This window comes from Hippocampus bargibanti, linkage group LG01 (assembly GCF_051943395.1).
Source record: "Hippocampus bargibanti isolate YZ-2025 linkage group LG01, ASM5194339v1, whole genome shotgun sequence".
Taxonomy (NCBI): Eukaryota; Metazoa; Chordata; class Actinopteri; order Syngnathiformes; family Syngnathidae; genus Hippocampus; species Hippocampus bargibanti.
In genome coordinates this window covers 30278970-30306091 of record NC_142734.1, presented here as the reverse complement: position 1 = coordinate 30306091, position 27122 = coordinate 30278970, and the positions used below count along the sequence as shown (strand labels likewise).

Here is a 27122-nt window from a genome sequence, read left to right as displayed (position 1 = left end):
GATGAGCCAACCCTTGATTGCCGAACAGTTTTTTTTCTAACAGGTTTCGATGTGCTGTGTAACAATAATACATGACAGTAGTAAGTGGAAGTGGAATAGCCACCGCGGCGACCATTTTGAAGTAGCTGCAGTTGTGATCATATCGCCAAGGGAGCATTTGAAAAATGAAATAGTTTGTTTACATTTTGTCACATCTTTGACTTTCATATTCAAATTATGCATTATGAGAAATCCTTCCTGATAGTATGGGATATAGTCATAAAGATTGCCATTTTTTACATGCAATGATATCATTCATAACTAGCAAATAGCAACACAACACCATGCAAGTTTTAAATATAATTTATGAATCAAAATACTCGAACATACAATACGTTTCATGAATACATGTAGGTTGTCATTACATTTCAAAGTGAAACACAAAAGACACACTCATCAATATTCGCAAGACTTCAATTCTTATTTAAAACAGAGGAATCTGGAATGGCTACTCCTCAAGGATTTGGCACCCATCCAACCCAGCACTTCCCTCTTAAAGGAGCCAGGCCTCGAGCTTCCTCCATATGGCTAATAATAGGCCTCAACCCGTTTTTATGCCAACAGGCTGGAATGCAACAATTATACTGCAGCTTATTAGCCATCATTGGTTTTGTTTTTCAGGAAGGGACAAGGGATACTGGTGAGTTTTTTTTTTTTTTTTTTCCGCTCCAGAGGGGTGCTAAAATAAACAAGTAAACTGTACCAGTCCAATGTTCGGAAACACATTAAAATACCAATGGTCTCAAACACATTAGGAAATCAAGAAATACAAGTTGTGAAATAAAAGTCATTCCTGGTTATTAACTCAGTCACTGCCAGTGTGCAAAAATGTGTCTACTTCAGAGCCAGGGTTTTTTTTTTCACTGTCACTCGAATTCCAGAACCCACAGAGTTTTAGGGCTACATAAACAATCAATACATTGTACGAATCCTTACACTCTCTTTTTTCATCAAAAAAGATAGTGAGTTCCTAAATTATATAGGTCTGGAGTTATATGAGCTTAAAATGAGGGTTGCTGCCCAAAATAAAATACAACACAAACATATTGGTTTATATAGCGCTTTAACAACAGTTGAAGTTGGAACAAAGTGCTAACATGGAGAAAAGGGAAATGCTTCCCCCTTGTGGAAGGGAAAAACATCACTAGGGGTCTGGCCAGCACTTTATCGGCACCCCAGAAAGAAAAACCAAAACCGAACACATTTGGGAAAATCAAACACTGAACAGAGAAGCATAAAACACAGACGCTCTAACAGTCGTAAAATAAGTTCACACCTACTGTAGTACGACGACATATATCCTTGAGTCTTCGGTAAGCTATTAGTGAAGCTTCTGGCACCTAATTACTGAATTACGTGCTAGCAGCCATTACTTTTTGTTATGCATCGTCTCCTCCTCGCAGCCTCAACTGGAAAGAGGGATTTTCTCCCTCGCCCACATACTTTACGTAGCCAATCGGAACCGAGCTCGGCACCTCCTGCTCAGAGCATCAACTAGGAAGAGGTATTTCCTTCGCGTCCACATACTGCTCTACGCAGCCAATTGTAAGCGAGCTCGGCAGATCGGGGCACAACCAGCCGCTGATTGGTCAGCCTCTGTGCCCGTTCTGTGCGTGCGTGTGTTATATGTGTATATATATATATATATCCCCTCTGTCGGAACATTTTCGACATACCCGCAAAAGTGTCCCGCTGTTCGTAACACAAATGCTCGGAAATTGGGGAGCGTCTGTAAATTTGGGAATGGCAGTGAATGAGTTAAGCGTCATATTCCTCTCAATCTCTCTAGCTAGCTAGCTAACAGATAGCAGATAGATAACAAGCTAACAGACAAAAGATAGATAAATAGCTAGCAAATAGCTGCCATCTGAGGACACGTTTGGTTAGCTTTCAAAATTTCTGAAAACGTTCTTCCATCAATTTTATTTTATTTTTGCCAAATCTACTCAAACTGAGAAACAGCTGGATTTGTGCTGTTCATAATCTTGCCGTTGAATTGTCTTCATACTTTTAGTCAATATGATTGAGAGGCAAACTTGTCAGACATATTTTTGGGGATGCAGAGTACAATCACACATCTCCGGTTCGTTATCCTTCCTCCTCCCTCACTCTTTCTCCTCCTCTTATGGAACGTTGCTGACAGAAGCTGTCACTTCTCCAGAGTGTTTTTGCTCGATACAACTATTAGAAGGAAGCGCCCACCGTGACCTCTCGCTGACCCGCATCCCAGATTGGTCCTGCTGTTATTTCGGAAAGACTGCATTGGAATCAAAGCTGAGAGCATTTGTCTTTTTAAATCGTCTAAGCTGATGTGACACCAGCAAGATGGTTGCAAGCCTCTGAACTTCTTTTCCAATGTTTGGCAGCACAAGACACGTACTGGCTTCCAAGTAGGAAGGCTCGAGACTTGTAAATTAGTCCCAAATAATTACGTGCAAGCTTTTTTAAGAGGACGTTTCCCCTCAACCCTTGAAAGAGTGTTTTGATATGAAACTGTCTGAATATCCACTGGCATTAGCTTGAAGTAAGAAGATTTGAATTCAAAGGAGAAAAGACACAAGAAGCGTCCAAGTACTTCTGAGCCTATCCCAGCTGTCCTCGGGCTATAGGCACGGGACACCCAGAACCAGTTGCCAGCCAACTGCAGGGTACACAGGAATGAACAACAATCTATGCTCACAGTCAAACCTTCGGACAACCCGGAGCGAAATGAGTCTGTCAGCTAAATTTATATTAATTGATTTTGATAGAATTTCTGAATGTGCAACTTTGGAAAATGAGAAGAATCGGAAAAAGAGGGCTAAAAAAATCCAGACTTCGGCAGGGCTTTGAACTACTTATCAGCCCGTACTATCAAAGTGGGAAGAAAGCAGGAAATGATTCCGCCTGTGATATCTGGAAACATTGCGAATTCTCACAATGCGGAACCCGCCGCTGTGATGGGGCCAGAACAAAAACACATCTCCCTATTTGGCCAAGTTGCGCAAATGTTGGCTGGGTTTCTCAGTGGCAAACACGCCAAATGAGGATTTTCTTTCTTCTCTTGCTGGAAATCACTCAGTCCATGCTCTTGTGTCCTAACGTGAATAATGTTGTACCCCACCTCTGAATGAAAAAAAAGAAATTATGTCTCATAAGCATCTCATCAACATGGACTTTTATCACTTTCACACTGCTTAAAACGAGCGTGCACACACACACACACGCACACGCTGTCATGATCTGGTTGGCGACCAACGGGGGGTGCCGTCGGCCCCGCCTGCACCTGCGCACGTGCTGGTCGTCCCGATCAGATTGGCGACCAGCGGGTAGCGACGTCAGCCCTGCCGGCAGCCTCGCAGGTGCTGGTCGTTATAATCAATGACACTTAAAAGGACACCTGGCACGATCATCCGGTGCCGATTCATTGTTTGTTTGCTGCTTGGTTGCAGCATGCATCGTGTACGTGTTTGTTTAACCTTGGCGGGCTTTTACTTTTGGTCTTCTTTTGATACTTTGTATTTTTTCCATTCAGATCATTTTGATGTTTTACATTTTGTTCCTGCTGACTTTATTTTAATACAATTTGTCAAACAACCTCCTGCTCCCTCCTGCCTGCTTTTTGGGATCCGAACCCGCCATCACCACCTCGCAAAATCGTGATACACGCACACACAGACACACACAAGGTAACGCTACACCTATAGTTTGCAAGATTCAAATTCTAACCACCAATCCATTTTATAAGGTGACTTCTGCGTCAGTGTTTCGTGAAGGGGAGGAGGGCCTATTTCAATGACTTGAATATGTATTATTCAAGCATGCTTCTCCAAACTGAACCTGTCACTCCATTGCTTTTTGGATATAATAAGTTGTCTGCCCGGGTGGTGCTGAGAACCCAAGAGACTGTTGCATGCAACAAATATGTTTGACTTTTTTTTTCCACAGAAATTGCACAACAACAATAATAATAAATTTTTATCATATTTTTGCTCCCCTATTATTTCAAATAATACCAATTGATTAATACCAAAAGATTAATAGCACTCTGAAAGTTACCAGCATGATGTTTTTGTCAATTGTAAACTGAATTACGAATCGTCTCAGCCTGAAAGACAAGTTTGAAAACGAAAATGAACCATTTAGACAAAAACATTTTTACAGTGTATTTGATTGTGTACCTTTGCCATAGCTAAAAATAAACAGCACTCTCCCCTTCTGCTTATTATATAGGCAATCACTTGGGCTTGCAAATAATAGCCGCATCAACACTCTACATGCGAAAGCTCATTGCCACGTATAAAGTACACACATAAAGACAGGCACACCTACGCATATGCAAGCGCTCTTTCCCCAAAGCGTGTCCCGCAAACCTTACTTTTTGTCACACATCACATTATATCATATTGCATTTTGTCAAAAAAGTCAGCCATGCTTGTCAAACGTGCCTTATGTAACCAACCTCCTCAAGTCCAGTGCCCTGCACCCCTTAGCAAGTCACATTAAGCGGCACCAGCACCCCCCCCCCCTCCGTGACTAGCTATGCATACAGTCATCGTTAATAAAGAGGGTGAGGGGGTGCGCTTGTCTAGTTCTAAACAGAAGCTGCTCCGCGAATGTGCTTTCCCTCTGATTTGTTACAACTTTTATGTCCAAAAGGAAGAATCATAATGAAGTTGAGTATTCAAATCTTTATTTCCGATACCCGCAATGTATTTACTTTGTGATGCTGGTCGATCTTCGATTTACTCGTACTCTATTTTCAAACCAAATTCTCCATTGTGAACAATTGGATTTCAATATTTAACAAGAATGGTTGTTCCACTGGAATTAGCTGTTTAATTTAAATCTATCAAATTAAACACTTAATTAATGCACTGATTATTTTATTTATTTATTTATCTCTTTATTTATTTATTTGTTTATTTATTTATTTATGTGCTGTTATCTACGGTATTGTACCAAAAGTGGCCAACCGGACATGGAGAATAGAGCGTCATCTACTGCACCGCGGTGGAATCACATTGCATTTTGTTCAATTTCTCACTCCGAAAAGTCAGACACTTGTTATGTAGAATCAGTCAGCCGAGCAAAGTACTGAGAAGCCCGACACTTGCAGTTTTTCCCCCGGTGTAGGGTCTTAGCATACATGTAGACCACCTGTACCCTTCAACGTGATAACAAGGCTCAAACAAAGCTCAAACAAAGCCTGTGCAGGAGAAGTCGGGAGATGTAGTGGAGAAATTCCTCCGATCCGTGTCTACTCTTCCTCCTCCGCATCCTCCTCCCTGGTGGTATTAATTAGCAAAAGCAGATGAGTGACAAAAAGGAGTCTGAAGGCATAACAGGTTCATGCCAGGTTAGCCCGCATTGATATGAGCCTTCTTTAGCTCCATCACTTGTCTTTCGTACTCACCACATGTGACATCTATTTGTTTTTTGTTTTTGTTGCGACTGAAATGACGGAACACTGCCTGTTTTCCAAATTATTTTTCGAGTGTCCAAAAACACCACAAAATCACAGACTTGGGTCGAACAGTCACATGTCCCCAATCGTTTATCCCAAGCGACCCGTTCATCCTCGGCAATTATTCTCAGGGCGCAATCAAATATTTTCTTCTGTGCTGTCACTTCATTTCATTTTTCGGCTTTGTGCAATTTCACAGAGGCTGCACAGTGGAGTAGTGGATCACATGTCAGCCACGCAGCCAAGAGGTTCTGGTTTCGAACCCCATTCCAAAAATCAAACATGTTAAGTCAGCTATTGACCGTGCATGCAATTAGTTGTTTGCCTCTATCTGCCCTGAGATTGCCCGGAGACCCTACAGGAGATTTCTGCCACTTCTTCTGCATCCCAAATTTGTAGAGACCCCACTGAAAAGTTTGATTCATTACACACATCTCAAGATATGTCAGAGGGACATTAAAAGTGTTTGAAATGATAAACGATGCTGCTTGGAATCTTCTGACCTCCGTGATGCCTTTCTGGCTATGCGGGAAGACTTCATACACAAACACACACACACACACAAAAGCACAGTGATGACTCAATGTTAGAAACATATTGCGTCAATTTGGACCAAGTGGTTTTGTCCCAAAATGTAATCATCCGTCAAGATTGACAATATTGACTGGCCTGCTGAGGAACAAGAAAAAAATCACTTCTCGACCCTCGCAGCGAGGCTGAGATAGAGTTGTGCCACACATTCAAGGCCGTGCAATCATTTTACACTATCTAAAGGGCAGGAAATGGAGTGACTGTAGTCGCCTACTTATTCAGCAAGTGCAAATGTAATATGCATTGTGTTAATTATAAAAACATTTTTTTTTTCACTTTTACAGAATCTTTTTCCCTTCTCTCTGCAGAATTCAATACGACATAACCTGTCCTTGAACAAGTGTTTTCTGAAAGTGCCTCGCTCCAAAGACGACCCTGGCAAAGTAAGTCATTCTCCAACATCGCCGCCGTTATATTTTTAGTTACCCCCGTGGCACGTTTGTGCCTTCGTCGTGGTTGTGCCACGCTGCTGGGATTGTGGCGGGAGCCATTGAAATATGAATTAAGAAGCAAAAACGTTTTAATAATTCAGAGTGAATCCTTGAGCACGAGTGGATTTCTACAAAGACACAAAGCGAGCGGCTCCCCCTTGATTATACCGGCTTGGACCTGACCGGCACCTTAATTCATACCTCGGATCGATCGCGATCAATAACTCAACACGGTGGGAGAGAACTTGAATGTAAGACGGGCTGTTTGAAGCCGTTGAGGGAGATGAGAAGCTAAATCATGCATGTGCTTACGTTAATTGGCTGTGTACTGTTCACTGATGTTGGACTGGCAGACAGAGGGAGGAGAAAGATGGGGGAGGCCCGTGCGTGTGTGTGTGTGTGCGTGTTGTTGTTGTGTGCGTGCTACATCCTCATTTGTGCGTACGGTGGCCTCGATCAACCTCCCGAAATTCCGCGTCTGCTGCTTTTGGACCTCGTTGGGAGTGAAGGAGATAAAATGAAAGGGAGATACCAGGAGGAAATAAAAGAACAAATTGATTTAAATCATCTCTCTTATTATTCATATGGGCCGTGTTCCCATGCTGGGGTGTTGTATATCAATGAAGCGGTACTGCCGGAAATGCAGAACAACTTGATTTTTGTAGACGTGAAAGCGCATGGCGCACCCTGTCTCCAGCTTGTACATGCAAAAAGAATGCAATTTAAACCGCGACTGTTTTATAGTTAATGCAGGCATCACAAAGACCTGTTAAAACCTGTTTTTTTTACCTTTCCCGAAAATTATTCACCCTTGCATGAAGAATCAATGAAAACATCCATTGAAAGCGTCTTCAATTTACGCTAAAAATGTATTCAAAATGGTTGCGTAAATTAAACCAAGCCACCGATTGAGCCTCCTGATTATTGAGGCACTTGACCAGAACATGGCTTTTATTCTGGGGTGTCCAAAATTATTTAGCAAAGCGGGTCAATTTGGTGTGTTAAAAACATAGAGGGGGGGGTTAACCTTGGCGGACATTTTCTTACATATAACAGCAATTAATTGAAGTACATTTCAGTGAGCTATTCTACATTACAGATTTTGCGTTTTTATTTGAATTTCAAGCTCAGATAACTCCAGACCCACTTAACTTAGAATGAACTGTTTTTTTCTGATGAAAGAAGAGAGTCTAAGGTTTCTTACGGTCCATTGAATGTTTGTGTAGTCCTAAAACTCAATATTCTGTGGGTCCTGCAATTTGAGTGAAAATGACAGAAACCCTGTTATTGGAGTGGACACATTTTTGCACATCGTCTGGTGGTGAATGCATTAAACATGAAATGTTCTTGTCACAGTAACAGAAATAATTGTTCTTTTGTTGATTGTCGCCATTTTAGAAAATTTAAACAAAAAAAGAAAATTGGGGGGCTAATTCAGTCAATTACTCATATACTATTTTGGCAAGCACTTAACACATGCAGGTAACAGGGCGACTGCCCAATGCATTCATTTTACTTGCAGGCCAGACTTTATTGATTTTATGACAGGCCGGATGTGTCACGTTCTAGTTGGTGACCAACGGGTGGCGCTGTCGGCCCCGCCTGCAGCTGCACAGGTGTTGGTCGTTTCATTCGGTGGCAGTTAAAAGGACTCCCGACATGACCATTCGGTGTCAGGTCATTGTATTTGTTTCACCCTGTCAGGTTTGTTTCATCTTGTTTCATCATGGTTTTGGTTGCTACTTTTTACTGTTCTGATGACGTTGATGTTTGAGAATTTGTTCCTGCTGACTTTATTTTAATACAATTTGTCAAATACACAATGCTACTCACTCCCTCCTGCCTGCTTTTTGGGGATCCACCACCATCACCACTTTGCAAACCGTGACAGGATGAAAATTGACCACGGGTCGCATTTCAGTACTACACAAAAATGCATTTGGCTCAGATTTAATTATTAAGTGTAATTCAAAGCGGGACCAAAGGATGTGATCATATTGGTCTGTTTTTTTACTCGACTAACTTTCCTCAACCCTACTCCTCGTGGCAGGGTTCTTACTGGGCCATAGACACCAACCCTAAAGATGACGCTGCACCCAGTCGGCCAAAGAAAAGGCCGCGTTCCGGAGAAAGGGTAAGCTGTGTGTCCGCTTGACTATTGTTAAACGAGTCGCTGGGTTTGTTCTAGGATACTGCACAGAAACAAAACTTGAATGACTGTACCGTACGCTGTCCTTGGCGGACTTGCTCCAACGATGCACTTGTCAGTAGAGGTCTACATGACCTCATATGTGTCTCATTTCTCGCCAAGGTGTTATTGAAGGAAGCTGAAGAGTTGAATTGCGAAGAAGTGAATCCCAAAGAGTTGAATTCCGTGACATTCGGACATTTCTTTCCTCCTTTCGTTAAAACCGGCACAATGTTGCTTTTGTGCGATGAGGATATCTCGGAGAGGGGATACTCACGTCTGTTAATATTTTTGCATTAACGTCATCATGCCATGCAGTCCACTCATGAAAACTCTGAAAAAAATAATCAAAAATAGTCATACTTTATGCGCAAAGAGTACGTTATGATTTTCTTTTCCCTCGATCATATTCCTTTTCCCGGTGAACAATACACCCCACTTTGAAATAATAATACGGAATACTATTGACATCTCCACCTCCCGTAATCCACCAGATATCTCAAAGGAGCTGAAGGAACTGGTGTGAAACTTCACTGCAAACAGCTGTTTCTAATATTTTGACTTTTATAGAGCAAAGCAATAAATAAAATAAAATAAAATAAAATAAATAAATAAACAATGAAATAAATAGATAAATACACTGTAAATGCATAATCGCTAAATAAACAAACAAAAACACAAATAAATCACTAATAAATAAACAAATAAATAGATAAACACACAAATAACTAAATAAACTGACAAATAAGCAAACAAATAAATAAGGAAATAAGGAAATAAAGAACTAAACAGATAGTGATCAATATATGAATAAATATGTAAATATGCAAATAAATAAATTAATAAATAAATCGTGAGAAACTGGTCTGAGTATGATGGTGCGGTTGCACACCTATGCGAAGTCTAACCCAAACATTGCAAATGGAAGATGAGTTGGAAGATCTTCCACCTTAGTTTTGCTGCATGTCGTCTTCTTGCAGATCAAGCAGGGCTGACCCAGATGTGAGTGTCTGCTAATTGCAGCCTGGTAGACTCGTTTTGTGCTTGAGACCCCATGAAAAGCAGCAGGTACCGGCGTCTGAGTAGATGCAAGGGGGAACAAAATGGATTTGGGGGGTTGAGGTTTTGGTGGGGGTTCGTGATTGACAGCAGCCGCTGCTATAAATATATGTAACCCTGCATCAACTCAGCAGACTGCGGCTGGTTGAGTCGTGAACCTGTGACTGTGAATACAAAGAACACAAAGTGAGCTCCCCATTCCAGCCGTCGCCTCGCTGTCTGGGTGCACGCTGTTGATTGTACCTTTTAAAGATAATTAGCACGCTCCTCAGCACACTGAAAGATTCGATTTGACTCAATGCGGGCAACTCTGTGTAAAAATACCATTTATTTTGTATTTTTTCCCCGACCATCGACACAGCTCTGTGATCGATGAGATGAAGATGAGGTGTCACAATCAACAAAGCAACATTCCCTCCCTGAAAAAGTCCAATGTGATAAACTCATGGCCCGGGGGCCACATGTGGCCCACGAAAGCAGATTAAACTTCCTCGATGCTCTCTTAAATGCCTACCAAAACCTTTTTTTCATATGAAATAAATAAGAGAAATATTTGAAGCATTTTCTTGTTGTATAACCCCTCGTGATAGTTAGCATCTTAAACAGGAGTTATTTTTGACATCTTTATATCATTTACAGTCATCACGGCCCTTCAAGGGAAACAGTAACTAAACTGTGACCTGTGACAAAAGTTAGTTTCACACCCCGGCCTTAGTGCTACGAGGCTTTGTCATGTTTTTGGTGTAGACACAAGCATGTTATATTTGTTTGGTGTCACTCTCCGTGGGTTTTTAGTTCAATTTTTACATGTCAGTGTGAATATCCACAGTCAGTCGATGCCGTTGCTGGTTTCAAATACATTTCACAGGCTGTCAAAGCTCTTGACTCTGAGGTCATTGGAAAATATGAGTTGATCCTACAATAATGACAAAGTTCAAACTTGACTTATTTACGTACGCTGAGACTGTTTTCGTCATCAGGTGACAAGTTGCATGAAAGGGTTAAAATACCGTAGTTAACGGACGAGAAGGCACACCCCCCAATGAATGGTGTATTATCAAAGTTTTTCTATATATAAGGCGCACCGGATTATAATGCGCGCCTTCAACATGAAGACATTTAAAAAATATATATTTTCCGTCTATAAAGCACATCACATTATAAGACGTTACATTAGAGGCTGGGGTTACATTACGGGCTGGAAGATGCAGTTTGAATGAACGCTGCCTTTTCAACACGTGCTGACGGCAGACGTGAATGGTTACCGATTCTAAACGGGTGCAAAGTTTCACACACTCGACTGTGCGAGGTGACTGTGGCGGACATGCAATCGGGAAATTAAATTGGGCCTGAAGAAAGTACTGCGAGTCCTTATTGTGTATTTTCTTCAGTGATATGACACCAGAATTTGATCACCCTTGTCAATATGCTGCCGTTGTTTGTTCCAGAGGTTCCTCATCCGTTTTTGACCTTTGCGTGTACCCCGTTTCATATTTTTCTGTCTCCAAAAGTAGAATGTAATGCAAATGAATAAGAATTATTCTCACTGGTTTCCTCAGTTTAAACATAGAATTTTACAATGTTTTTTTTAACCCAAATGGAACAAAAATAAATACATTAAATACATACATTTTGAGAAAAAGAAAAAAAGTAAATAAATAATAATAATAATAATAATAATAATAAAGTAATAAATACAAATAAATAAATGCACACATAAATAAATAAAATAAAATTAAATAAATAATACATAAATACACAAAACATTAGGATAAATAAATAAATAAATAAATAAATAAATAAATAAATAAATAAATAAATAAATAAAAGGGGTAAATGACCTGGTTTAAAAAAACTGGTTTAAAAAAACAGTGCTAATTGTACCTTACATGGCAGGCTAAATTTCACTCCTCTCATTTATTTTAGTTTTGTATGATAAATATCTGCCTCCTGATAACATGCACTCGTCTACCCGGTCTTTGCGTGATTTAAAGCACGACTCTAATGGGGCTTAAAAATGGTCCCTTGTTTGTCACCTACTTTTAAGTGGGATCCATTTGTTCACAAGCACACGTGAGCACACACATAGATACGCGCGCGCACAAACGCTGCAACCATTTCATTAAAGAAAATCATTCATTTCTTTAATCATAGCTAGCCTTGTGTATTCTTTTCATCATTTCTCCTCTCTCTCTCTCCCTCTCCTTGCGACTGAATCTTGATCATTATCAGCTCTGTCTCCCGGCCTGTGTGTCGGCCAACATACCTGCCCCCTGCTCGTATCACTGGCGGGAGGCACTCAGGCTTCAGGCGGGCTCGCGGTGACAAAAAGCGCAATCAGACTTTTGAAGGTAAAAGACAGGGGAGGCATGAGAAATAAAGGGAATGGGCGAAAGGAGAGCACCCAGAGAAGAATTAGACGATGAGACGGAGAGGAAAAAGTCACGCTGCAAGGGGAACCAGATAACAAGGAGATGAAGGAGCTGAGGGAGAATATTCCTGTCTTATGTTCCAGTTAATTACCGCACAAGGCCTCAGGCTGCCGTTAGACATATTTTCTTCACTGGGAGATTTTTTTTCTTTTTAAATTACAAACATTAATTAATTCCGAGGCTTGTCATCTCGTCTTATATGGATAGGCCCTTGGACCCCTTTTATTACGCCTCACTTACACCGCTAGCAGACACACCGCCGGCTGTCACATGGGCCGAGGCGAGGCAGGAGGCAGGTTTTAAGTATGAAGCATTATAATCAGGAAAGAGGGAAAAAAAGAAAAAAGGTTTGCGAAATATGTCTGGGTGTTTCTTGGCTTTAAGTCATTAGGATGCAGGGCTAAACCACGGCTGCATGCATGCGTTGTCTAAATGTGTAGACAGGCAGCCTACCTGCATCTCTCAGATTAATCACTCTCTTTATTTGCTTCACTCCGGGCCTGTCTGCCACCACTCTATTATCTCTCTTCCCTTCTTCCACTCCCCTCCGCATTCCGTCGCCGTCTGCTTTGTAACTGGCTCCAGCGGGGAGACAGCATCCTGTTTCTTTGGGAGTTTATCATAAATTAAAGATTGCATTGTTACCAACCAATCCTCTTACTGTAAGCAGTTTGGGAAGGCGGCACAGAAAAAGCAGCCTTGAACCCAAAAAGGAGTCAGTCTAGAGAAAATATAATCCACCTTATTCTTTTCTCTCTTTCCCGGGTGTCAAATTTGCCCCTCGTTGATCTTTGGTTTGTTCGGTGTGCCCTCAAATCCCGTTAACCCTTCTGTGGCTCTCTGAGGACACAGAGCAATGAACCACCCTGAGTGCATTCAGCATGCTTGAATTATGCACGAGGATGCTTTGATGCATTTTAGTGCGTGTGATGTGTCCACTTTGTGGGTCGCTGAAGTGTCCGGCAATTTAAATGAAGCACGCTTCAAATAGTTCGCACAGTTGCAGCCGCGGGCCTTCTGGTGATTTAGGAGGCTCCCGACGTAATCCTAAATTTGCAACATTTAGACATTTCTCATAAGCAATATCACATTTCATTTCCTCCCTCATTTTTACTCTCACCCTGCTCTGCATGTTTCTAATGAACGAAGATGAAATTTGATCTATGCTTTGATGTTTGAGTAAACCAAAGAAACAGCCAACTTAAGGTCTGAACGCATGCACAAGAACACTGCCACAATGGCGACGATATCAAATATAGTGTTCCAACACTCAAAAGCTGGACCAAAATCTGGTCAAAAATAACCTCAGAAGTCACACCTTTTAGTTAATAATCAGTGTTACTCATCTAAAAAAAATGTTTCCGATACCTGGCCGTGTGCTCACCGAGTTTGCCTTGACCCTGAAATGAGTTAATATACACCTTGTCCCCATAACGCGCGTGCCTCATTCCTGCAGATATGGATGTTTTTTTTTTACTTTAATTTATTTATTGTCTGACTAACTCTCTCTCTCTCTCTCTCTCTCTCTCTCTCTCTCTCTCTCTCTCTCTCTCTCTCTCTCTCTCTCTCTCTCTCTCTCTCTCTCTCACACACACACACACACATGATCCCCACAAAGTACTAAATGATCTGTCTTTCCTTGAAATGAGTCGTACAGTGTACTTGTACAAAGCAACACATTGCTCTAATGAGCATTTAGTATTCATGTTTGGAAAAAAAAAATCTTCCTCCTCTCATTGCAGGCGTCAACCCCTTACAGCTTGGAGTCGGAGTCTCTGCGAATGGACTGCATCATGTCCGGTGGAACGTCTCCCACTCTGGCCATCAATACGGTAACAAACAAGGTAGAAGGGATGATGGATGTATTCCTTTGTTTTTACATTTTGAGTTATTTCGACATTAACAATTCCCTTCATTTTAATACTGATGAACCTTGAGTCTCATTCATGTGACGTGACATCACAGGACCTGGCCAATCTTCCTTGTGACCATATTGTGGGCAAACAAACCCTTGTGACTCCTTGAGCAAATGCAAAATCTGTGGAAATTGCATGTTTGAAAAAAGTGGCTTGACAATGGTAAACACATGTCCTATTTTGAAAACGAACCTTGTCATTCCTCCTGCAACAATTCCTTCAGACCTTCAATCGTCTTTCGAGTTGAGTTGATTCAGAAGCCAAAGGCTTACACATCATTGAATCAAATGACCTTACGGAATGAACTTTCTCCAATTCATTTGATACCCGGCCAAGTCTGTGCTGAAAACTGACAACAATAATTACACGTTGAGAACCAGACAAGGACATAAGCATGCAGCATGAGTTGAGTATGTTAGGAAGCTGCCAATTCACAGACCAATTCATCCAACGGTGCCACTTCAAAGACATTGATGTACTTTAACGTAGCAGTGATCTATTGATTGGAAGGGTTACGCCCACCTCACCGGTCCCCTCTCACATGCAGACGGAGAGCAGTACATAAACAGGCCACATATTCATCAATTGGCATTTACAATAAGCATGTTGAAAGACCATTTCTTAACACTGTCGCAGTAAATAAATCCCGGTACCATTCACAGTAGACTTCGGTACTGACTCTCGCCATAAGTCAGCTGCATAGGCTCCAGCCCCTCCAGTAACCTTGAAAAGTATAATCAAAATAGATAGTGAATGGATAGAAGGCATTTTTTTTATGCAAACCTCAAATCGCCTTTATAAATCACTCGACTATGTGTTTTTTTGTTTTTGCTGCGAAAAACCCATACATCAAAATACTTGACGGAATGGCGCACCACAACCGACATGTACACCTTGTCTCACTCAGAGGCTTTGTCTCTCATTCATCTGAACAATTAAATGTAGCCGGAGGCACTACTAATGCTCAGTTTAACAACTCTGAAAATGCAACAAAACAAGATTTGACAGATTAATCGACATTGATTTTTATGCTTCAGGGCCACAGAACTGATTGTGAAGGCGTCCAGGTAGATATCTGACCCTGGTCACAAATGATGCCTGAAATGTGATGCTTAAATACTTAAATACTCTTTGGAATTTGACTAAGCATGATTCCGACTTGATCTTGGTTTTACTCCTTGGTGCTTTCTACTATCTTTGTGACTGCTTTACTTCCTGTATATGATAGCTGTCCATATTAATCGCTTTGTTACAGATGCAGCTGTTTTTAAAGCGCTATATAAATCAATATGTATGTATGTATGTATGTATTTATGTAAAGAGGAAATACATCTGGAAGCAGCACAACAAGTGAAAAGCAATGAAGCCGATAGACAATTTGGACAAAATATAATTAACATTAGTCTGTGATTCAAATATTTTTAGGCCAGCTGAGAAGGCCTTGCAGGCCATGACGGCCCACCACTGTATTCCAATATCATTTGATCATATTTTCAAATATTTTCAAAATTTACCGCCATACGCTAATTCATAGACTAGTTGTAGAATTTTAATGTTTTATAGATGACTGGGAACCAATGTAAATACTTTAGAACTGGAGAAATCAAAACAAGGAAGAGTTTTTTTTTTCTCGACCAAAATTTGCCGACATGGTAAAATTATCTTAAAAGGACCTTATATGTGTGCATGTACTTGCAGGTAGCGCTATACAGCCCAGAAGCAGATGACTGTGAAAGTCCCGGCAGCCTGAGCAACAGTCTCTCAGAGCAGAGCATGACATCTGTCAACCTGAACAACATGAACTCTACTGTGAGCAGTGGCGGCAGCTTGCACAGCTACACACCGGTAGGACATTATTGTTGTATCAAGAAATCTTTGACATTCCTTGCTGCGAAATAGCATTTGTATGAATTTTCTGTCAGCCCTTTCAAAGTAGTTGGTCAAAAATATATAAACCTCAAGTTCCCAAAACACTTTTATTCCAAAGTAGTGCAGCTTTACAGAAGAATATCTCTTCCTTGTGTTTGCCTTGGAAGAGTCACAAACCTATTAACTTCACGGCCAGATGATGTGCAAAAATGTGCCAGGGTTTTTGTCATTTTGACTCAAATTGCAGGACCCACAAAATATTGAGTTTGAGAACTACATAAACATTCAATGCAGTGTAAGAACCCTTAGACTATCTTCTTTCATCATAAAAGAGTTAATTCCTAAGTTATATGTGTCTGGAGTGATCTGAGCTTGAAATGGGGGCAGCTGTACAAAATGCAAATGCTGCCCCCTTGTGGGAGAAAAAAACATTGCCAGAGGTCTGACTGAAGCGTCAAATGCACCCCCCCGCAAGAAAAACCAAAACCCGAACAAATTCGGGAATGCTGCTTCACTATATGCTTTTCAATTGCCGAATAAATTCGGGAATGGCAGTGAATGAGTTGAGCATCTGCCCCAGCTCAACTCCCACCCGCATGAGCAAGGGTCAGCGCAATCTCATCAAATTAACCTCTCATTTCAAGAGTCCTTTTTTTTTTTGTTTTCCCACAACACCGTTGCCTTCCAACGCTGTCATTTCACAACTGTCTGACTGGACGCGTTCAGGGTTTAGTTGGACCTCATTACCTGTTGTAGGTGATCTCCCTCCTCACTGACTGTGATTACCGACGGTCGTGAGCTTCCCGACAATGATGCACTTGATGGAAAGTCTGGCTGCAGTCCGAACGGCAGTCGGATGCGTCCTGCTAAGTGGGTTTCAAATTGAAAAGGGATAAAAGCAGAGTGCTTTTGTCGAAAGATGACAACTTGGATGAAGGGAATAAAGGAAGACTGTCTATATTCAGAAGAAATGCCCCCTCCCTTTTTTTGTTGTATTTTTTCATAACCAGTGAAATTCAGCTCTTTGCAAGCAAAAGGGGCTAATCACCGCTGCAAATTGCAAAACATCATGAATAATTGACACCTCACCACAAGATGGTGGCAAAGCATTGACAATAGAGCCTCCAATTACCGTATTTTTTCCACACTAAAAGGCAAACCTAAAAACCTTCCATTTTCTTAAAAATTCACAGCGCGCCTAATATATGATTGCGGTATTATTTCAACCTCAAAATGGGTCAAAATGGCTCAAAAGACTTTAAACTTCAGGCAATCGGTAACGCAGTTGAACACGGAAATAGAACAGCAGCAAGAGAGTTCAACGTTAACGTGTTCATTTTATAACTTCTCATCTCATTTTCCATACCGCTTATTCCTCATTAGGGTCGCGGGGGTAGCTGGAGCCTATCTCAGTTGTCTTCGGGCACGAGGCGGGGGACACCCTGAATTGATTTTATAACTTGCTGTTGGTTTTTATCTAATACCGACATATGATTGTATTGTTGGCATTCCCTCGAGTGTAGCTCCAGCTAGTGGATGCATCACAGATTGCATCTTATAATATAATGTAATCTTCAATGAATGCAAACATTTACAAAATAGGCCATTCATTGAAGGTGCGCCACATCATCAGTGCCCTGTCTAGTGTGGATAATACGGTAGATATTACGACTTATTGGACTCTAATGCAAGTGTGTCAAACTCATTTTTTTGGCTACGGGCCGAATTGTAGTTACAGTTTCCAATCGAGGAGCTGTTATCAATTTGGGGAAGCCATTAGACTGTTTAACTCCCTCCACATGTCGAGCGCACAACAAATTACTGAATAACTCGTTTTTAAATTTGATGTCAATGGTAATGACTGTTATAGTGGTTTACATGGGACAATTGGAAATTTTGGTTCAGACTTTAGCGAGCATCATGGCACTTGACATGCTTGATTTGCTTTCGCGGGCCGAATAAAATGGCCCCTGGGCCTTGACTTTGACACCTATGCTGTAAAGAATACTCAGCAAGTATCAACAACTAGCTAGGTGCTAACATGTACACGCTCACTTGTCCAAATCCCATTACTCCGGCATTTTCTATAAAAAAACAAAACAAAAAACTATTCATCTATACCGTAACTGTCGTTTGCTCTCATCTCCCACAGGTTAGTAGTCACTCCGAGCCTTCGTCCCAGTCCCTCAGTGTACAGCAGCCCACCCAGCCGACACGGCCTCCCCCTCCTCCTGCCCAACCCCAGTACGCTCTGCCCGTGCCAGAGTCGCGGGATAAACACATCTGCTTCTCGGACTTCGAGGACCTGAGCGCGTCCTTCCGAAGCCTCTACAAGTGTGTCTTTGAGCAGTTGTTCTCTCAGCAGGGTGGGTGTCTTCGCCGGTCTTGTTTCGAACTCTGTTCGTGTTTTCCTGTCGGACGTCGGCTCTTCGGCAGGGCTTCCTGCCCATAATTACCTGTCAAGCTTACGCTCTTGCAATTGATGTGCAACTTTAATATCGCTTTCACAGCACGGGAAGCGTTGCCGCATTAACCTCCCAGCACGCGCTATCCTTGCCTCTATTGTATTTTAATAAACAATCTGCTGTTCCGCATATCTGCATTTTACGGTCCGCTCAGTCAAACGAGCCGAGGCAATTAAGAGCGTAGAATTCATCGGAAGGCAAGAAAAAGACAAACACATCTGCAGCTTTGATAGAAGCTAATTAGATTGCTTCTAAAGTTTGTGAAGCATCTTGCTAATTGCTTCCTGAAGCTTTCAGGTCACCCGGCCTCCTCCCACTTGGGCCTTCCTCGCATCCCACCTCTTGACATTTCCTCCAGAGGCATCAGTCCTCTCGTTTCGACGCCAGTAATGCGCCTCGCTGGATTTGCGATGACGTTTCCACCTATTTAGGGTCAGAAATGCGTATGAAGACAATATATCAAAGTCATAGTCAAAGTGTATATATCGTGATGATTTTGATAGAACACCTCAAGTGCGAGATATGATTGAGATCGTGGATTGAGAGCCTACCAAGCTGTGAACTTGCATTACATTTGTGAATTTGAGACTTGGTAAAGTGCCCCTGGTGGGTTTGATAACGTACATCTGATATTGGGTACTAGTTTGTAGCTTTTCAAATAGTTCTGAAGAGGAAAGCATACATGTTTGCAATCGATTAAATAATTCATTTTGAGGCAACATAGGGGAAAATCTCTCACTCAAAAAAAAAGAGGCACAAAATGGCGACCTCCAGTGGCCACCTCCACTTCCACAGGCTGTTAAATTCCTTATGTGGATGACCTCTTCTGGCGGCTTTTGGGTGCAACACGGTTCTCAGACTAAATATGTACAGGAAAATACATTGACGTGATTGAAGGACTGCTACAATGTGTCTTTTTTGTGTCAGGGGCGGTCCTTTCATGACGTCACATACGGACTAGTCATCAACTCAAAAACAAGACTTCCTGAATATTCAGAGCGAGTCTTAAAACGGAAAATATAGCTATATGCGGTGGAATCTTATTAAAATATGCCCAGTAGAAGTCATTTGAAGCCATTTTACAAATTATGGACACTGTCCTTTAAGGTGATCATTTTCATTTTCAATTTTTGGAATTTCAAAAACGGCTCTAAGCAAAATGTGGACAAAAAGGTTTGCAGTGTCTTTGGTAGATAACTCCACATGTGTATCATTGAAGACATTAATTGTATCTATAAAATCCACCGTTAGATTTTAAAAAGGGCGTTTATATGAGCTTGAAAGCCAAAAGATGAAGACATAAAATTTAGCAGTGAGAATACACACCACGAAGGGATTGGTAGTTGAAAAAAAGGATCAAAAGACATTGAAGTGACAAGCGTGTTGGCAGAGAGCAAAGGGGATAAAAGACCGGATAAAACCAAAAAAAACTTTGATAGGCAGGTAAAAGCGACATGACTCTGCTAGCAGACGGGAGCGTTGCCACTTGAGGAGTTGTCACACTCCTCGTGAACTGACGGTCACAAATAAACGAGCCGCCGTCCTTTTGTTTCACTTGAGTGATCTTTGACGAAGTCTGGGTCGTGCGGTTCAAGACAACTGCCGTCAGATCGCTGCGACGAGCGACAATGTCAGTCGACAACAGGTCGGCAAGGTTAGGTGCCGAGTGAGTGAGTCATGTTCACCAGCTGGTCTCATAGCTCTATGGATAAAAAAATATGACAAAAAGAGGAGGTCAATTTTGAAGTAAAAAATAATGGCTGTTATTGTAGTTTACATGGGACAATTTCAATTTTTGGTTTGGACTTTAGCAAACAATATGGAATTTCATAAGTTTGATTTGCTTTCGCGGGCCGAATAAAATGATATGGCGGGCCAGATTTGGCCCCGGGCCTAAACTTTGACACGTGGTTTAGAACATCTTCTTACATTGAATACCGAAAACTCAATTTTTTTCATCCTTTGTGTTCTTCAAAGTGATGGACACAATGCAAAGTTGTTTTCTCCGTTTCCCACCGTAGCATTTGGAATAAATGGTCGAGTCGGTATTGTGCTGTTGAAAAACATTTGCAGTCTCGATAGAAACTCCATTTTGGTGTTCATTTGTGGTTGCTGCTTGTGCTGTCATCTCCCCGATTCATGTCGTTTCGTGTTCCAAACAGCTTTGATGGTTATGCCAGGGGACTCGAACCATCCGACTCGGACGGCGTGCTCTTATCAGCCCTCACCGGGCATAGGGAATGGCCACCACCCTCAGCATCACCTGCCCACCCACAGCCAACACCCATCTCTCTCCCATCAGACTCACGGTGGACAGAGCTGCCCCACGACAGGTGAGACGGCTTGATCTGTCCGTACAAAGTACAAAAAAGGAGCAAATGGGATATTATTAGGTGTGGAGATTGTAGGATGACACATGCTCTTTACCATTTATTGATTTATTTATTTGGTCGATTAGTTATGTATGTATATACGTACGTATGTATGTATGTATGTATGTATGTATGTATGTATGTATGTATGTATGTATGTATGTACGTACGTGTGTCTGTACGTATGTATGTACGTACATACGTACGTATGTACGTATTTATTTATTTATTTATTTATTTATCGGAATCTGAATCAGAAGGCCTTTAATAGTCCCACAATGGGAAAATTTGCAATCTACAGCAGCAAAATAGAAAAGGGGGTGGGGGGGTCGAAATGAAAAACAAGTATTGCATGTACAAAAAAAAGTCAGAAGACTAAACTGTTCAACTGCACAAAAAATGTTTCAGAAAAAAAACTGTACACAGCGCAGTACTGCATTTATTTATTTATGTATGTATTTATTTATTTAGTCATGTAACTTTTTTGTATTGTTTTCATTTATTTATTGTTTTGTCATGTATTTATTTATTTGTTTATTTATTGTTTAGTCATTTGGATGTTTTTGTATTGTCATTTATTTATTTTATTTATTTGTGCTGCCACCAAGAATAAAACCGGGCAAAATGTAATAGCACATAGCCACTTTTCAATTTTCATGAAGAAGACAGTTTGCCATCTTTCGAATTGAAAGAAAAATAAACTGGTACTGCTATGTGGAGCTTCTTTCTCTCCTCTCTCTCTTTTTTACTGATTCTAGTAAGAGCGACACATCCTTCTAGCGCACCTCAACCTTTTGTGTATTTTATTTAATATATAGCTTTGCCACTCAATGCCAAGCGGTAATTCAATCTATAATCCGATGCCATGGTACGGTTCATATTATCCTTGTGTTTTACTGCGTGCCTTCATTGCTTTTAGATTTCACTCCTTCTGTCACACAACCAGTTTTTTTTCTTTCTCATACCGCTTCTGCGCATGTTTGTGCGCACGTGTGTGTTATCAATAAGGCTCTTTGACAGGCAATTATTCATACGTGATATTAGAATCTCAGATTGTGATTATCTCATGCAAACTGAGAGTGAAAATGAGCAATCCATCTGTCTTTGCTATGAGGCCCGAGCATCTATTGTTTTGTATGTGCTGGTTGGAACCTGCTTTCACCTCTCATTTATAACAAAAGGCAGTTTGGAGTGGAATATTTCTGTGTGGAGCTGCGCCTCCTTGTGGTTTGTCCTAGGACAGATGTTGGAGCTGGATTGTTGAAATGGTTCATTGAGGTCACACGACAATCTGATTTTGGACAAATGGGGACAAATTCATCATATGGATTTGCAATTTACAGTTTAAATAACGTTTTTAGAACATACAGAGAATATGCATTGAGTATATTAGCTTGCTTTATTTCTTGTAATTTTTTTTAATATTCCCCAAATTGTAAAAAATAAAAAGCTGATAAGCAATGTTTTCTATGAAAAACTGTGTGTGGTTGGGATATCAGGTATGGAAAAATAGCAGATAACCCCAAATATTGACAAAAACATTGGGAAAATAATATACACAAGTGGTGAGCTGCAAATATGTGAGGGTGCACCTTCATAATATTTTGAAGCCGTAACGTACTTTTTTAAAATTTTATTTTTTAGTTTTTTACCGTCGCCTTTCTTCCATGCATAACTTCAGATTGGTACCCAAATCTGGACTGGCTGAAGGAAAGCTGCCGCATCGCCACCAGCTACAATTGGGCCGATGTCGACCTCTCTCCATTCCAAGGTATTCCATTGCATTGAAGAGAAACATTCAATGTTCTTTGAATTCCGCGGAATGATTCAAGTTCTTTTTCTTTACCAAGTCGCACATTGTAAATACAATCCAACATCGGTTTTCAAACATCTCGGTTCTCGACCAATTCAGTTTTTGACCAACATTGTTTTTATTCCTCAGTTTGCAACTGAAAATCATTTCTCGACCAAACTGAGCGCACCTGAATGCACCACTTGACTTCCCTCTGCCTCGTTATACAGTACATCACTTCTTTGGCGTCTCATTGTGACCGACGCATTATCCTCGTGTAGTGTTGCATTTGAGCAGGCGTGTTTGTATTGTACAATCACGATAAAAAGATATATATAAACTTTTTAAAACACTAGACATTGATTATAATGGGAGATGTTTCAGTTTTTGACCAAATCGGTTTTCGAACAGGTTTCTGGAACAGATTATGGTCAGAAACGGAGGTTTGATTATAGATATTTAAAAAAATGGATAATTCCATAAAATCCATATTTTGCTGACACATTTTATTCCAAAATATGCTCCCTGAACTTGAGTTCACCTTGATAACAATAATCACAGATTGCATCCGCATTTCAAATGGAGCCACTTCTTATGAATCTCATTAGTTATTGTGATTATGCTGTGATGGTGTTTCCTCATAGTCTTGCTCTCGAGGCACAATATTATAACATTGTTATGGCACTGGCCTAATCAAGGTTATTAGCCTGCGTCTGAGAGGTTGCTACCTCATGTCTGTAAACACACACACACGCGCACACACACACACACACACACACACACACACACACACACACACACACACACACACATACGCACCAATTCCACTTCTCTTTCGCTCTCTCATTTGTGCGATCTAACTAATCTAATTAGGGTCTGAGTAACAGCCTCTTATCCTGGTCAGTGCACAAAGCCGGCATGATTGGATGATGACAGCTGGTCCCATAACACCCATGCATCCTCCCTCCATCATCTCTCTCTCTCTCTCTCTCTCTCTCTCTCTCTCTCTCTCTCTTGCATTCTCTCCCCATTATCATATTTCCAAAACGACATGGAGGAGGAAGCTGTTGTGCACCCTATGTGTCAAAAACAAGACAAAACAAGAAACCTATTTAATCATTTGAAAAAGTAGGAAAAAATTGAGCAGAGTATGAACATTGTGCCCACGCAAACATGAGCAGTCGAGTTGCTAATACAGTAAAGTCTCGTTATATCGATATCGGATATATCGATAGTCCCGGTTATATCGATACTATTTCTATGCACGCACGGAGAAAATTACATGCAAACAGGGTCGGATATATCGATAGTCCCGGTTATATCGATAATTTTTCGGACTCCCTTGAATATCGATATAACGAGACTTTACTGTATATCGCCGGCAGCCTCAATCAATTGCGTCATCTTTGGATCATTCATTTTAGCTAGTAGCAATGATGCTAACGCCGTGTGTAGTATTGTTACTGGAAAAATGATGGTTTACATTTTACAGTGCATTTATTATTCCCAATGGGACCTTTTGAGATTCAAAGCTCGCCTTCTCTCCCTCTCTGTCCATCTGACACAGGCCTTGAAGGAGAGCATGCGTCAAGCCGAGCATAACAACTGGTCCCTGGATGCCTCTCAGATAGCTGACCTGTGTTCGTCCGTCAACCAGTTCTTCACCGCCACGGGTGTCATCCCCCCTCAGGGCACCGCCCTTTCCCAACCTCAGGTTGCGCACCCAGCGGGGACCAGGGCGTCCCAGCATCCACCTCAGCCGCACAGCGCTATGCAACCAAAGGCCAGCCAGCACAATCAACACGGTCAACTCCTTCGAACAGGTCACTCTTCTGTCGCGCATCACAATTGACACCTTTTTCCAGCCATTCCAGCCTACCTTTGCACGCTTCCTCACCACTTATATACAGTAAATATATATGCATACCTAGATAGTTGGATGGATGGATGGATGGATAGATAGATAGATAGATAGATAGATAGATAGATAGATAGATAGATAGATAGATAGATAGATAGATAGATAGATAGATAGATAGATAGATAGATAGATAGATTTCCTCTTATTTATTTGTTGATGTCTTCACATATTTTTTGTGTGTGTGTACATTCTCCCACAGGAAACATGTACATGGACTCCAGACAGAACGTTCCATCTCTGATGGGCCCACCTGGATACCCCCACCTGCCCCCCATTAGCAGCACAGCTCCCACCATGACGGTGGATTCCTCCATCACACTCTTGCCAGGTATGTATAGTCCTTCACGCTGGATCACAGAAACATATTTTGGCATTTTAGACTGTGTGAAATTGTTGATATCATAAAGAAAAGAGATATTACAACTCCAAACTGGGGCCTTGTTCTTCAAAACAAAACTATTGATCGATGATTCTTGTTTTTTTGTTCTGTGTTCAATTGGAAATGACTCGCATTTGTGCCTCTGCCTCGTGTCCAGACCATCACAGCCAACTGCAGCAGCGTCGGCAGCACATGCTGCCTCCAGGACACTTCCCGGTAAGACGCATGCTGGCTACCGACGATATCCACGACGACTTCGACTGGGACTCCATTGTGTAAACGGGAAGTCAGAGACACGTAGCGATGACGACAACAGAAGTGGGACTAAGAAAAAAGAAACACTGAAGACAACTCAGACAATCATTTACCAAGTGGACCAAGTGTGTAAATTGACACTGATCGATTCGTCTTCTCGTGAGTTGCCCCTCCCTCGTGCTGACGTGTGTGACTGGAGTTCAAACAATGGTCAAAACAGTGTCTGTGAAATATTTACTTTTGTTTTGTTGCCTTTAGTCCTCCATTTTGGACCACCCCCGGAAAACAACACAAAAAAAACAGCATGCTATCAAGAGGGAAGGCGGTCATATTTTTCCAGTAACGATGCTGTTCTTATTTCTTTATTTTTCACCATTAGTTGTTGACAAACTCACATCTTTGTTGTTTTTACCCTCGTCTGGATTATGGATAGATGCATTCTATAAAATAAATACTCTGGTGCTGTCTTGTTGAACTATGTTGAAGTTAAGGGAGGAGCCTAATTTACAAAGGCCACACCACTTTTAAACACAAAATAAGACATCATTGGGAGAATACCTGTAGTAATATTGTTCTTTTTTTTAGGGGCAGGGGGATGAAATCCTAATTTTATTCATGAAAAAAGACAACTCATAATATGACAAAAGAAACAAACCAACCATCCTGTTTTAGTCTCATTTTGTCAGGGTCATTAATTTTGAAGCAATACCACCCCACCCTGAAATTCTGTTTTTTTTTTTTCATTTTGAAAAATATGATTTTATTCCAAAACGATATCCATGTGATATTGACATAATTGTATACTACAACAATATAGCTTTTATTGTGAAAAAAACAAGACACCATTAATTTACACAAGAAGAATTAATTACAGTAAAGTCTCGTTATATCGATATTCAAGGGAGTCCGAAAAAATATCGATATAACCAGGACTATCGATATATCCGACCCTGTTTGCATGTACTTTTCTCCGTGCGTGCATAGAAATAGTATCGATATAACCGGGACTATCGATATATCCGATATCGATATAACGAGACTTTACTGTATCTTACTGTGACAGCAAATTTAATAATAAACTAACATATTCACTTGTAATTACATTTATTAGGGTAGGGGCAACTTATACTTCCTAATTTTCTATCCAATTATCACTATTTTTTTTTCCTTTCACCTTGTCCTGAATATGCCGTCATACACCCACCACACGCCTCCCCCCGGTTGAAAGCCTTGAAAATATTTTCGTTAACAGAACAATATTTATTTCCTCTCCCTTTCAAAATCGCCCACTCGACAAGTTTTTTTTATCATTTGTAAATTCTCTGTGCTGATTCTGTTATCTGGTATCTGTATGATGACACATCGAAGAGTGTATGGGTGGGGAGCCGTCTGGTGGTCAAAACGTGTATCGCAACTCATCGTTGTCCTTTTGTAAATAGCACGACGTATCCTGTTTTCCCTTCAGAAAAACAAAGAAAATGCAAACTGGTGAAAATAAACAAAGTATTTTTGTTATTTATCCATCAAGGAGACACTGTGTGTAAATGCTGTCAGATGTACATATGTGATTTTTGGTGTGTCAAATAACAATCTGTGTATGCCTCGACGGTTACTGTTTCAGTGCTAATTAAAATGTTATTGACCGTTTTTATTGCCATAACCTCGCTCCTGCTGTCATTACTTCTTCTCTGTCTTCCATATCGTCATTTCCATACTAGGAACCATTACTTTTGTACTTTTGTAATACAGTGTAGATGGATGCATAGATAAGTAGTCCAAGATGGCTCCCGAGTAGGCAGCCGTCAGCAAGTGCTCTGATGAGCCTTGCTTTTTTGTTGTTGTTTTTGTCTTGTTTTTGTGTTTTCTTTTGTCACTTTAGTTGTTGTGCGTCGTGTGGAACGGATACGGATTGTTTTTCAGCATTTTTGGCCACGGCATTCATCAAGGAGGAGACAGTGCTGAGCGTT

General features: G+C 41.0%; 1 protein-coding gene and 1 long non-coding RNA gene across 2 annotated transcripts in view; one reads left to right on the top strand and one right to left on the bottom strand.

The window, feature by feature from the left end:
- The window catches only part of LOC148903852 (forkhead box protein J3-like), a 45992-nt gene extending 20025 nt beyond the window's left edge, over positions 1 to 25967 (top strand). Inside the window, exons 3-12 of the mRNA XM_089009919.1 lie at positions 6385 to 6459; positions 8558 to 8641; positions 13929 to 14030; positions 15801 to 15947; positions 18124 to 18337; positions 20599 to 20769; positions 22490 to 22580; positions 24170 to 24423; positions 24721 to 24849; positions 25058 to 25967. Of these exons, the coding sequence (XP_088866045.1) occupies positions 6385 to 6459; positions 8558 to 8641; positions 13929 to 14030; positions 15801 to 15947; positions 18124 to 18337; positions 20599 to 20769; positions 22490 to 22580; positions 24170 to 24423; positions 24721 to 24849; positions 25058 to 25179 (1389 nt within the window). The 3' untranslated portion in view covers positions 25180 to 25967. The remainder of the gene's footprint in view (positions 1 to 6384; positions 6460 to 8557; positions 8642 to 13928; positions 14031 to 15800; positions 15948 to 18123; positions 18338 to 20598; positions 20770 to 22489; positions 22581 to 24169; positions 24424 to 24720; positions 24850 to 25057) is intronic.
- LOC148903853 (uncharacterized) lies at positions 8754 to 12744 on the bottom strand. The gene is made up of 3 exons (XR_016116407.1): positions 12640 to 12744; positions 9645 to 9773; positions 8754 to 9029 (listed from the first exon to the last, which is right to left on the bottom strand). It is a non-coding gene; the product is annotated as an uncharacterized LOC148903853 (long non-coding RNA).
- Positions 25968 to 27122: the final 1155 nt, after the last annotated feature.